The sequence below is a fragment of the Ovis canadensis genome, chromosome 19 (assembly GCF_042477335.2).
Source record: "Ovis canadensis isolate MfBH-ARS-UI-01 breed Bighorn chromosome 19, ARS-UI_OviCan_v2, whole genome shotgun sequence".
Classification (NCBI taxonomy): Eukaryota; Metazoa; Chordata; class Mammalia; order Artiodactyla; family Bovidae; genus Ovis; species Ovis canadensis.
Window position 1 is genome coordinate 38,055,734 of NC_091263.1, and position 13,892 is coordinate 38,069,625.

At 42.4% G+C, this 13,892-nt stretch overlaps 1 protein-coding gene across 3 annotated transcripts in view; it reads right to left on the reverse strand.

Annotated features, from left to right (window-relative positions):
• Positions 1–13,892, reverse strand: part of CNTN4 (contactin 4) — a 1,043,858-nt gene that overhangs the window by 194,676 nt on the left and 835,290 nt on the right. For all 3 annotated transcript variants that reach the window (XM_069561830.1, XM_069561832.1, XM_069561831.1), the window contains one exon: positions 2,245–2,347. In XM_069561830.1, coding sequence (XP_069417931.1) covers positions 2,245–2,347 — 103 coding nt within the window. The remainder of the gene's footprint in view (positions 1–2,244; positions 2,348–13,892) is intronic.

The window sequence follows — 13,892 nt, forward strand, 5'->3', positions numbered from 1 at the left end:
GGTGTCACCTTGCAGAACTCACCAAAAACATTCCTATACCATCTAGTTACGTTCTTTCATCTTTTCTTTGCATTGAGTTTCCTAAAATATATATATATATATATATATAAATGGGCTCCCCCGGTGGCTGAGTGGTAAAAAATCTGCCTTGCATTGTAGGAGATACAGGAGATGTGGGTTTGATCCCTGGGTCTGGAAGATCTCCTGGAGGAGGGCATGGCAACCCACTCCTGTATTCTTGCCTGGAGAATCCCATGGACGGAGAAGTCTGGCGGGCTATAGTCCATGGGGTCACAAAGAGTCAGACATGATTGAAGCATCTGAGCATATATAAAATAAAAAATGGGACCATCTTCCACTGTTTAGCAATCTACTTTTAGTCTCTTAGTGATAAATAATGGGCATTTTCGAGGTCTTAGTTGTTTTACAACTTGACTTTTAATGTCAGTACAGTGTTCAATCCTACAGCTATGTCAGAATGTATTTAATGGAGTAAGTGGAGCGCAGTATTTTTCAGCCCCCAAGTAAAGATACTACTGTAGGGTATACTGCCCTGACTTGAAAACGGGAAAACAAAAAGAATCCTTTCTTTAGAACTAAAAATAAAATTGAAAAAAAAAAATGGAACAACTTTCTTGCATAGTTGCTGTGAAATACAAAATGATATGAATATAGATAACTTGATAAAACAGAAGCTGAGCAAAAGTTAGTGTCCCTGCCTTAGCCAACATCTGGGCCCAGGAAAAGGGTGATGAGTTGGCAGTGGGTTGGCTGGATAAGTGAGGTTGGCTACAGAGATTCACATGCATCATTAAAGTGCACTGATGACTAAAAATTTTTATTTCAGGTGAAAGTTTTTATCACTGATGCCAAACCTTTTCTGCAGGGTTACTGGCAAAATCTTAACTGATCTATTTTTCATTTTCTTTATGCCCTCTGACAGACACTCTAGGGAAAATTAACTGGTTCCCAAGTAGGCTTAACTGAGAAAACCCCACAGAGTGAATAATAAAGTTGTGAATAATTTTCAGATGACTCTGTAAAACAGAGACTCCTTAGAGAATATCAGGTCTTGCCAATCTCTAGCCAAAGTAGAAAGAAGATGCTATTGTTTATATATGGAATCTGAAATATGACACACATGAAATTATCTGAGAGTCCCTTGGATTGCAAGCAGATCAAACCAGTCAATTGTAAAGGAGATCAGTCCTGAATAATTATTGAAAGGACTAATGCTGCAGCTGAAGCTCCAATACTTTGGCCACCTGAAGCAAAAACTGACTCATTGGAAAAGACCCTGATGCTGGGAAAGATTGAAGGCAGGACGAGAAGGGGACAACAGAGGATGAGAGGGTTGGACAGCATCACCGACTCGATGGCTATGAGTTTGAGCAAGCTCCGGGAGTTGGTGATGGACAGGGAAGCCTGGCGTGCTGCAGTCCATGGGGGTGCAAAGAATCAGAATTGACTGAGTGACTGAACTGAACTGATGAAACAGAAACAGACTCACAAACATAGAGAACAGTCGTATGGTTGACAAGGGGGAGGGAGTTGGGGGAGGGGTGGATTGAAAGTTTGGGATTAGCAGATGCAAATGATTATATAGAGAATGAGTAAACAACAAGGTACTACTGTGTATCACAGCGAACTGTATTCAATATCCAGTGATAAACCATAATGGAAGATAACAGGAAAAAGAATGTATATATGTCTCAATGAATCACTCTGCTATAGGGCGAAAATTAACACAACACTGTAAATCGACTATACTTCAATAAAATAAATTTTAACAAAAAACTAGAAAGAAGAGACTTTCAATTTAAAAAGAAATACAAGAAAAAGTTGATGCACACTCTGTAAGCTGGGACCCAAATGAAATTCTACCTTTTTCCAAACAGTCAACTTCACTGTACCTCAGATGAAGGCCATTGTTTTCCTGTCATTCTGGGTCAGACAACATGTACATTACAGGTTATCGTAATAGAATGAAACACTTTCAGAACTGCCCATTCTCCTCTCCTTCGTGGCTGTGTCCAGAGTGGCAGCTAACTCCTCTTATGTCATGCCACATCCCTTCTCCATGGTGAAAGGACAGAATCAAAGATGCACGCACAGAATCACAGTGAGAGAGGCTTCGCTTGTTTTTCAGTTACCTCATCCACTATTACTGTGAACAGTGCAAAGAAATTTCTTTACTTGCCCGAGCTGGAGGGAGGACAGTGGAGGAGAGAAACCAGGACTTACTTTCCTAGTGCAAAGCATTCCAGCTTCACCGTTGTTCCCTTTGCAGTTGGGACCATTTCTGGAAACTGAACTTCTATTTTTGGTTCATATTCGCCCATCACCCCTGTGAATAAACAAAGGAGCTAAGCCTTGGAGATTCTTTTAAGACATACACAAGTGTTTTTGTGTTAATGTTCCTATACATCATTGTGTGTGCAATTAATCCCTTCATTTAAAGAGGCTCCTATCTCCAACAGCCGTGAATCGTGGCTTCTTTCCCAGTTATTGCTGGAGGAAATGTGTATTCCAGCACCACACCATCTGCCTAGGATTAAATTCTCCATGTGGACAACTCTGCTTCTCAAAAACACTTTGTTAAAAATGTAGTCATGGAAGAAAAAAGCGGAGGGAGGTTAAGTCCCAGTCACCATTAATACCACATTATTATTTATTTTTTTGGAAACATGCTACAGAAAATTTAAAATATGTTAAAAAATATGTGCATGCTTTAGTTGTGTCTCTGTAAAGAACATTTCTGAGTAATCAGTTTATAACCACAAATTATCTTTTCACTTTTGAAGGCCAATCTGAAAGAGTCATAAGTTGGTATGTGCAAGGTAACACAAAATTCATGTATTTTTATTCTGAAACAATGATAAAATAATAATAGGAAGTAAATATCAGAAATAGCCTGTAAGTGATACCCACCTTGCCAACGGTAGTTTTACCCTGAAGGTCCTATTTACTTACTTTCCGATATCTCAAAAAATTACTGTGCAATCATAGCCAAGGTGGCAAACCCTAACAAATTAAGTCCATGTTTTATAACTAAATGCTTATGAATTAGTTCTCATTAACCATTCTTAATGCTGTCTACCACTACTCTAGTTGTTTTGATACATTCATTTCTGTTCAATTTCTGGTCATTTTCTATGGCCTCTGATTCAACTGTGGCAATATAAAGTTTAAAATTATCTAGCTCACTAAAACATGATAGGATCCTCCATTTCATCTCTTCTTTAGGTTTCCTACAGTTAGAGAAAAAAAGAGATCGAAGGATTCAGATGAAAAAGTTAAAAGTAAGGTATGGATGCGGACAGGAACAATGGCTCAGAGAAACAATTCTATGCGTTTTGCAGAGGTGACCCTCTTTATCTGCAGCTTCATAGCCTGAGAAGCAGCAAGGGAATTTCTTCAACGTGCAAAAAAGAAAAAGTCAACCCCTAGTGTCAGATGATCTAATAGTCTTGCTAGATTTGTTGGGATGTATGTCATCAGACCTGGAGAAGGAAAAGGCAACCCACTCCAGTATTCTTGCCTGGAGAATCCCATGGATGGAGAAGCCTGGTAGGCCATGGGGTCACAAAGAGTTGGACACAACCGAGCGACTTCACTTTGTGCAAACCTGAACATAGTCATTTTGTTATTTTCTTTTCATAGACTGACAGAGAGGATTGGCTATGGAAGGCATCTCTGAGATCATTTGGTTCAGCATTGTTTTTGGCCCTGCCACATAACATGTGGGATTTTTAGTTCCCTGACCAGGGATAGAAACTATACCCCCTGCAATGGAAGCATGGAGTCTTAACCACTGGACCACCAGTGAAGTCTCAGTTCAGCATTCTTAATATTGGCATTCACAGATGAATACTTTTCTGAAGAAAGGACCTATACCTAGCAACAACCTGTTCTAAAAAGAACCTTAAACCCTCCACCAAAATGGAAATCACAGTTCTAGTCTGTCTCTGTCTTTTACAAGCAAGCCTGTAATCCCCAAAGTGTTAAACAGTTTGTCTTTAGCTTCACAACAGACCAGCATTCACGTTTGCAACCCTGGTCCCTGATTTCTGGTCTAAATCTTTTCCTATGGCCTCTCGCCACTGCAGGAGTAACACTCCCAAACTAAATTCAAACATACTAAATCCATGTGTGACACACTCAGTTGTGGCCAGTCTCTGAGTCCTATTGCCTTTCCTAGAGCATATGCCACGCAGCTGGACCATAAAGAGATAGTGCTTACTAACACCTGCATTCACACACTTTTGCTGAACTTGCTAACAGCCCATACAAGTGACTCATCATCCCATAAATAGCAGTAGTATGACTCTGAGTGCAGGAACAAGCTAACACCTAGTGCTGCGTGTGTGGCTGTGTTCTCTAAGAGCAGTGTTAATTAAAAAACAACTGCCTTGAGAGGAAGAGGTTCTTTTTTTTTTTTTAATCTCTCTCTCTCTATCTTTTGGTTGCACAGGCTTTTTCTAGTTGTTTGAGCGGGGGTACTCTCTGCTGTGGTGTGTGTGATTCTCACTGAGGCATCCTCTCTTGTGGAACACGGACTCTAGGCGCATGGGCTCAGTAGTTGCAGCACATGGGCTCAGTAGTTTTGGTCTGTGGGCCCTAGTGCTTGGGTTCAGTAGTTGTGGTGCACAGGCTTAGCTGCTCCATGAGAGGTGGAATCTTTCTGGACCAAGGATCAAAACTATCTCCTGCACTGGCAGGCAGATTCCGATCTAGAGTGCCGCAAGGGAATTTTGAGAGAAAAGGACTTTTGTCCTCCCAGGATATCAAGACAATTTCCACTGAAGTGCCTCATGCATGGAAGGGAGATGAGATGATAAAGTGAAAATATGGGGGTCAAGGCTGTGTCAGCCATGATCAGGGTTTCCCAGTCCCCTTGTTCTATAAATACTACATACAAACCTGGTTTCTATAATCCAGCTATGAAAGATACACCAAGGATAAAAACTGTCTCACACACCTTTCTCCTAAGCAATTGAAACATCACTACTTAGTGTCTGAGGCCCCCTGAACTACTGATTGCTTATCCTAAAATCTCACCCATTATGGCTTAGACTCAAAGTCCTCTCCTTCAGCGTCCTGCACCCTTTCCTCAGCACTCTCTATAGTCTAGCCCACAGCAGTCTTTAAATGACCAAAAAGTATCAAATCTTTTTGCCTTAGCTCTCACGGTCTCCTATGACTTCTTTTTAAAAACGTATAATGTAATGATTTTTAGTAAATTGACTGAGTTGGGCAATCATCATCATAACTCAATTTACAACATTTCCATCCCCCAAATAATATCCCTCATGCCTGTTTACAGTTAATTCCCAGGAGCAGTCCCAGCCCCAGGCAACCACTAATCTGCTTTGTCTATAGATTTGCCTTTTCTGGACATTACATATAAATGAAATCATACAACATTTGGTCTTTTGCATTTGGCTTTTTACTTGGCCTAATGTTGACAAAGTTCATCCATGGTGTGGCTTGTATTGGTGATTCCTTCCTTTTTACGCCCGTATAGTATTCCACTTTACAGAAGAAAAATATTGTAATCATCTGTTCACCAGCTGTATTAGTTTCCTAAGACTGTCCTTGGAAAGAGATACAGACTAAGTGACTTCAAGCAAAATACATTTACTCTCTCACAATTCTGAAGATTAGAGGTCGACAGGGCTGTGCTGTCTCTGAGACCATGGAGAGTATCCTTCCTTGCCTCCTCCTGGCTTGTGGTGGTGGTCATCAATATTCAGGGTGTTCCATGGCTTGCAGCTCTGTCAGGCCAACCTCTGATTTGTATGATGTTCTCTCCATGGGTCTTCCCACTGTTTTCTTATAAAGACATCAGTCATATTGGGTTAAAGATTTACCCAATTCCAATATGATCTCATCTAACTAATTTATTTTCTAATAAGGTTGTATTCTTAGGTACTAGAGGTTAGGATTTCAACATATAATATCTTTTGGGGGCACATAATTCAACCCAAGTTACCAGTTGATGGTCATTTAGGTTGCTTCTTCTTTGGCTATGGCATGGTTTGGGAATGGCATGGTTTTCACTGCTGTTTAATGAATAATGTTACCATGAACGATCACATGCAAGTGTTTCTATGGACATTTTAATATGTTTTCATTTTTCTTTTGTTCCCCATGACTTTTATTTTACATGGATGACTTTCGCTTCAAGTCTCAGCTCAAAAGACTCCCCTTTGAAAAGTGTTTTTGATCACATTATCTAAAGTAGGTGCCTGCTGTCAATCTCTGTGAATATATTTTTTCCTTTATGTTAATTGTCATATTAACAATTAACAGGTGGTCACTAAGCGCGGGCGGCTGCGGGCCGGCTCACTAAGCGCGGGCGGCTGCGGGCCGGCTCACTAAGCGCGGGCGGCTGCGGGCCGGCTCACTAAGCGCGGGCAGCTGCGGGCCGGCTCACTAAGCGCGGCCAAGAGGAGCTACCCCACGTCCGAGGTCAGGGGCAGCGGCCTAGAGTGCCAGGCTGAGCCGGCGCAGGAACGGCCGAGGGGGGCTGCCCTGCGTCCGAGGTCAGTGGCGGCCGGGAGGAGACACCCTGTGTCCAAGGTCAGGGGTGGTGGCCGAGAGGAGCTACCCGGCGTCCGAGGCCAGTGGTGGCCGGAAGGAGACACCCCGAGTCCGAGATCAGGGGCGGCCAGGAGAAGCCACCTCACACCCGGGGCCAGGGGCGGTGACCTTGAGGAGCCACCCGGAGCCCGAGGCCAGGGGCAGCAGCTGGGAGGAGCCACCCACGCCCAAGGCCAGGGCCGGCGGCCGGGAGGAGCTACCCGAGGAGTGGTGGCTGCGCAGGCACAGGAGGGCCTAGAGGAGCTATCCCGCGTTGAAGGTCAGGAATGGTGGCGGTAAGGAGATACCCCTCCTCCAAGGTAAGGAACAGCGGCTGTGCTTTGCTGGAGCAGCGTGAAGAGATACCCCACGACCAAGGTAAGAGAAACCCAAGTAAGATGGTAGGTGTTGCAAGAGGGCATCAGAGGGCAGACACACTGAAATCATACTCACAGAAAACTAGTCAATCTAATCACACTAGGACCACCGCCTTATCTAACTCAATGAAACCAAGCCACGCCTGCAGGGCAACCCAAGACGGGCGGGTCATGGTGGAGAGGCCTGACAGAATGTGATCCACTCGAGAAGGGAATGGCAAGCCACTTCAGTATTCTTGCCTTGAGAACCCCATGAACAGTAGGAAAAGGCAAAATGATAGGATACCAAAAGAGGAACTCCCCAGGTCAGTAGGTGCCCAATATGCTACTGGAGATCAGTGGAGAAATAACTCCAGACAGAATGAAGGGATGGAGCCAAAGCAAAAACAATACCCAGTTGTGGATGTGACTGGTGATAGAAGCAAGATCCAATGCTGTAAAGAGCAATATTGCATAGAAACCTGGAATGTCAGGTGAATCAAGGCAAATTGGAAGTGGTCAAACAAGAGATGGCAAGGGTGAACGTCGACATTCTAGGAATCAGTGAACTAAAATGGACTGGAACGGGTGAATTTAACTCAGATGACCATTACATCTACTACTGCGGGCAGGAATTCCTCAGAAGAAATGGAGTAGCCATCATGGTCAACAAAAGAGTCTGGAATGCAGTACTTGGATGCAATCTCAAAAACGACAGAATGATCTCTGTTCGTCTCCAATGCAAACCATTCAATATCACAGTTATCCAAGTCTATGCCCCAACCAGTAACGCTGAAGAAGCTGAAGTTGAACGGTTTTATGAAGACCTACAAGATCTTTTAGAACTAACACCCAAAAAAGATGTCCTTTTCATTATAGGGGACTGGAATGCAAAAGTAGGAAGTCAAGAAACACCTGGAGTAACAGGCAAATTTGGCCTTGGAATGTGGAATGAAGTGGGGCATAGACTAATAGAGTTTTGCCAAGAAAATGCACTGGTCAGAGCAAACACCCTCTTCCAACAACACAAGAGAAGACTCTACACATGTACATCACCAGATGGTCAACACCGAAATCAGATTGATTATATTCTTTGAAGCCAAAGATGGAGAAGCTCTATACATTCCACAAAAACAAGACCAGGAGCTGACTATGGCTCAGATCATGAACTCCTTATTGCCAAATTCAGACTTAAACTGAAGAAAGTAGGGAAAACCACTAGACCATTTCGGTATGACCTAAATCAAATCCTTTATGATTACACAGTGGAAGTGAGAAATAGATTTAAGGGACTAGATCTGATAGATAGAGTGCCTGATGAACTATGGAATGAGGTTTGTGACATTGTAAAGGAGACAGGGATCAACACCATCCTCATGGAAAAGAAAGGCAAAAAAGCAAAATGGCTGTCTGGGGAGGCCTTACAAATGGCTGTGAAAAGAAGAGAGGTGAAAAGCAAAGGAGAAAAGGAAAGATATAAGCGTCTGAATGCAGAGTTCCAAAGAATAGCAAGAAGAGATAAGAAAACCTTCTTCAGCGATCAATGCAAAGAAATAGAGGAAAACAACAGAATAGGAAAGACTAGAGATCTTTTCAAGAAAATTAGAGATACCAGGGAACATTTCATGCAAAGATGGGCTCGACAAAGGACAGAAATGGTATGGACCTAACAGAAGCAGAAGATATTAAGAAGAGGTGTCAAGAATACACAGAAGAACTGTACAAAAAAGATCTCCACGACCCAGATAATCATGATGATGTGATCATTAATCTAGAGCCAGACATCTTGGAATGTGAAGTCAAGTGGGCCTTAGAAAGCGTCACTACGAACAAAGCTAGCGGAGGTGATGGAATTCCAGTTGAGCTGTTTCAAATCCTGAAAGATGATGCTGTGAAAGTGCTGCACTCAATATGCCAGCAAGTTTGGAAAACTCAGCAGTGGCCACAGGACTGGAAAAGGTCAGTTTTCATTCCAATCCCAAAGAAAGGTAATGCAAAAGAATGCTCACACTACCGCACAATTGCACTTATCTCACATGCTAGTAAAGTAATGCTCAAAATTCTCCGAGCCAGGCTTCAGCAATATGTGAACCGTGAACTCCCTGATGTTCAAGCTGGTTTTAGAAAAGGCGGAGGAACCAGAGATCAAATTGCCAACATCCGCTGGATCATGGAAAAAGCAAGAGAGTTCCAGAAAAACATCTATTTCTGCTTTATTGACTATGCCAAAGCCTTTGACTGTGTGGATCATAATAAACTGTGGAAAATTCTGAAAGAGATGGGAATACCAGACCACCTGACCTGCCTCTTAAGGAATCTGTATGCAGGATCAGGAAGCAATAGTTAGAACTGGACATGGAACAACAGACTGGTTCCAAATAGGAAAAGGAGTACGTCAAGGCTGTATATTGTCACCCTGCTTATTTAACTTCTATGCAGAGTACATCATGAGAAACGCTGGACTGGAAGAAACACAAGCTGGAATCAAGATTGCTGGGAGAAATATCAATAACCTCAGATATGCAGATGACACCACCCTTATGGCAGAAAGTGAAGAGGAACTAAAGAGCCTCTTGATGAAATTAAAAAAGGAGAGTGAAAAAGTTGGCTTAAAGCTCAACATTCAGAAAACGATGATCATGGCATCCGGTCCCATCACTTCATGGGAAATAGATGGGGAAACAGTAGAAACAGTATCAGACTTTATTTTTGGGGGCTCCAAAATCACTGCAGATCGTGACTGCAGCCATGAAATTAAGAGACGCTTACTCCTTGGAAGAAAAGTTATGACCAACCTAGATAGTATATTCAAAAGCAGAGACATTACTTTACCGACTAAGGTCCGTCTAGTCAAGACTATGGTTTTTCTTGTGGTCACGTATGGATGTGAGAGTTGGACTGTGAAGAAGGCTGAGAACTGGAGAATTGATGCTTTTGAACTGTGGTGTTGGAGAAGACTCTTGAGGGTCCCTTCGACTGCAAGGAGATCCAACCAGTCCATTCTGAAGGAGATCAGCCCTGGGATTTCTTTGGAAGGAATGATGCTAAAGCTGAAGCTCCAGTACTTTGGACACCTCATGCGAAAAATTGACTCACTGGAAAAGAGTCTGATGCTGGGAGAGATTGGGGGCAGGAGGAGAAGGGGACGACCCAGGATGAGATGTCTGGATGGCATCACGGACTTGATGGACAGGAGTCTGAGTGAACTCCGGGAGATGGTGATGGACAGGGAGGCCTGGCATGCTGCGATTCATGGGGTCGCAAAGAGTTGGACACGACTGAGCCACTGAACTGAACTGAACTGAATTGTCATAGGTGTTTCTCATGTTTACTTCTGTCTTCCATACAGATTGTAAACCCCATGATATCAAGTAATATGTCTGTCTTTTTCATGCTAGCTTTTATCTTTGTCTCCACACTTAACAAGTGCTCAGTAAGAAAACCAACATAAAACATCTTACAAATAAACTTCTGGGCTCTCTCAAATAGCACTGCTGCTTTCTATCATGTTTATAGCTATTTATATACTTGCCATTTCTTCTGTTGTACTTTCACTTCTTTGAGGAATGGAAGTACTTGTGATTTTTTCTGTTCCTCGCAAATCTCAGCTCAGTTCAAGGCATACGGGGGAAAAAAATGAACTGTAATAGGTAGGGATTCGTGAAAAGGAGTAAGATGGGGCAATGTGGCCCTTTATACTGGGACATATAATAATCATTAAGCCAAACATTCAAGTCTTCTCGGGCAGGGAAATTGTTCTTAAGCATTACCATGGCTATTGGTCAAGTTCACTCACTTCAGACTATATTTTTCTAAAATGTGGGAAAACATAATCTATGCAGGTTGTTTGTGTGGTCACATGGAGTGATTTCAGGGTGAAGGCACAGTGATCTCTGTTTATGGCTACAGGAACTGAGTAACAGTGTGCTCGGTGATGATGAAGACTGTACTTCATTTATGGCAGTAGTTGCTGGACACAGAGTTGGGATCAGAGATGGAGTGGCACGGATTCACTGCTCTTTAAAAATTTTTAGTTACATATAAAGATTGTCCTAGTATTTAAGTCACGACAAAATGAAAGAAGCCATTCCCTTCAACTACATTATGAACATTTTTTTGAATAGCTGTGTAGTGTTCCATTGAATTTGCTTACATCTGGCACACGTTACATTTTTATTTGACCATTTCTTTCATTTTAACTATTTTGGCCCTTTGCTACTCTCAATGTAAAAAGCTGTTGCCTTTTATAACTTTTAAGAAACACAGGGTCTCTTAAAACAGGAGTGCATTTTTTTCTAGTCATTCCCCTGACCACCTGCACATTTTTGAACTTAATTGGCCTACAGCTGCTCTGCTGATTTATAGAATAATTAGGCAAAAAGTGATGCCATTGATGGAACTGCTTCAGAATCCTTTTTCTATCTTCAAACTGTCTGGAAAGGTGGGAAGATAGAAAGGTCTAGGTGCGTCTACATAACCAAGGTAAAGCTGAAGCTAAAGTGCTGTCAGGATGTTGTCAGGATCAACCAGGTCGTATAATCTCAGCAATGTTTCTTTCCTCCTGACTGAAAATATATATCGGGTTGTCAAAAACATTGTTCAGATTTTTCCCATAATATCTTATATAAAAACCCAAAAATGTTTTGGCCAATCTAATCCATCGGAGAAAACTCTTGCTTTCAATTCTAAATAGAGGCATATATATCTACAATCTTAAACATAAGGTGAAAAGAGTTTTAATTTATTAAGATGCATTGTCAATGTTTTCTATTTGTGGGAGTAAGAACTATGCCACCACCACAACAGTGAAAGCTCTGTCCCTTGAAATTTGATACATGAAAGTCTTTAGGAGGTAGGGGCTTAGCTGTATTTACATTCTAATGAATTCAATAAACATTCATTTAACAGCAACCATAACCATGGGGGCACAATGTGCATATCACAGACCTGATCATTATCTTCATGACATTTGTAGTTACCCTTTTCCAAAGCCTTGCATAGTAATGTGGCAAATGCAGGCAACAATTGTTTATGGAATGTGTGTGTGTGTATATGCTAAGTCACTTCAGTTGTGTCTGATTCTGTGTGACCCAATGGATTGTATAGCCTGCCAGGCTCCACTGTCTGTGGAATTCTCTAGGCAAGACTATTGGAGTCGGTTGCCACGTTCTCCTCTAGGGGATATTCCCAACTCAGGGGTGGAACCCAGGAGACAGCTCTTATGTCTCCTGCATTGACAGCTGGGTTCTTTACCACTAGCGTCACCTGGCTCAAACAGTTTATGGAATCAGTTCAGTCACTTCAGTCGCTTAGACGTTCCCAACTCTTTGCAACCCTATGGATTGCAGCATGCCAGGCTTTCCCGTCCATCACCAACTCCAGGAGCTTGCTCAAACTCATGTCCATCGAGTCAGTGATGCCAATCAACCATCTCAACCTCTGTCGTCCCCTTCTCCTCCTGCCTTTCCCAGCATCAGGGTCTCTTATAATGAGTCAGTTCTTCACATCAGGTGGCCAAAGTATTGGAGCTTCAGCTTCAGCATCAGTCCTTCCAAAGAATATTTAGGATTTCCTTTAGGATTTCCTTTAGGATTGACTGGTTTGATCTCCTTCCATGGTTTATGGAATAACCATGTTTATTTTCTAAGGAAGGCATGCTACAAATTTCTAGGTGTTTTTTCCAAAACCAGTGTTCTCAAACTTTATATCACCTGGAGGACGTGAGTGTCTGAATTAGTAAGCTGACATGGGGCCTGAAACGTTCATTTCTCATAAGTTCCTGGCTGATGCTGATGCTGCCTTCCAGGGAACTTCTGTAGCAACCATGAGGGGTTAAGCTTTGGACCAAGCGGTAACAGACATCATGGACTAGTCACTGGAAGATGACAAGTAAGCACATCCCACCAGTGACAAAGCCAATCATGAGCCTGGGTTCTGCTCACAACCCTTGTGGCAATGACTGTCCTCCTTTCAAAACTGGAAAAACTATTAATGCTGACGCTGATGTCTGTGAGAACCAGAATGTGACAAAATAACCACCAAATTGCAGACTATAAAAGAGAAATCAGCCACACACCACGCTTGTTTAACTACAATTTGCAGAGCGCTGTCTTGGCAGAAGGAGGCCAGTTTGCAGAATTTTGTGCCATAAGATTTTGCCAACACCTGCCTTAGCTGGAATCTATGCTTGTAAATTAAACCACAGAAGGGACTTTTACCAGCTTCCACAGAGTGGGACTTACTACTGAAGAAAAACTGCAAAAGACTGTCTTATATAGAGCTCCCACATGGCTGTTCTTGAGGAATAAGTCATATGATATAAAACCCATTTCTCTAAAAATATTTGGAAATGTCTGATTAGGCATACTAATTTCTTTGGCTGAGTTTAGAACTTTATTCTTTCAGGAAAGCCCTGGGTTGAAGGAGACACTGTAGGATCGAGGGGACTGTCCAAGGATTCTCTATCACTACTCATTCCCTGATCACTGAATTCCCCTGAGTTAGAGCCAACAAGTGTGAAAACAAGAACTTCCCCAGTGCTGGAAAAGAAGAATAAGACACCGCAAGGTTGTCTATCACTTGTTACATGTGGGGTTTTAATGTGACTTCAAAAACCTGTGAGAAGGACTTCCCTCATGGTCCAGTGGCTCAGACTTCATGCTCCCAATACAGGGGACCTACCTGGTCAGGAAACTAGATCCCACATGCTACAACTAAAGATCCTGCAAGCTGCGACTAAGACCAGCCACAGCCATAAATACATAAACAAACAAATACATATATATATATATATTTTAAAAGAGAAACCTGTGGGAGGTGAAAATAAACCCCACTGTTTGACCTAATTCAAACCTGCATCTCTTTCCTTAATTCTCAACAGTTACAATGCAGAGATAATCTGAGCTATTCCAGCAGGGGGGCTTCCCTGCTGGCTCAAATGGCAAAGAATCT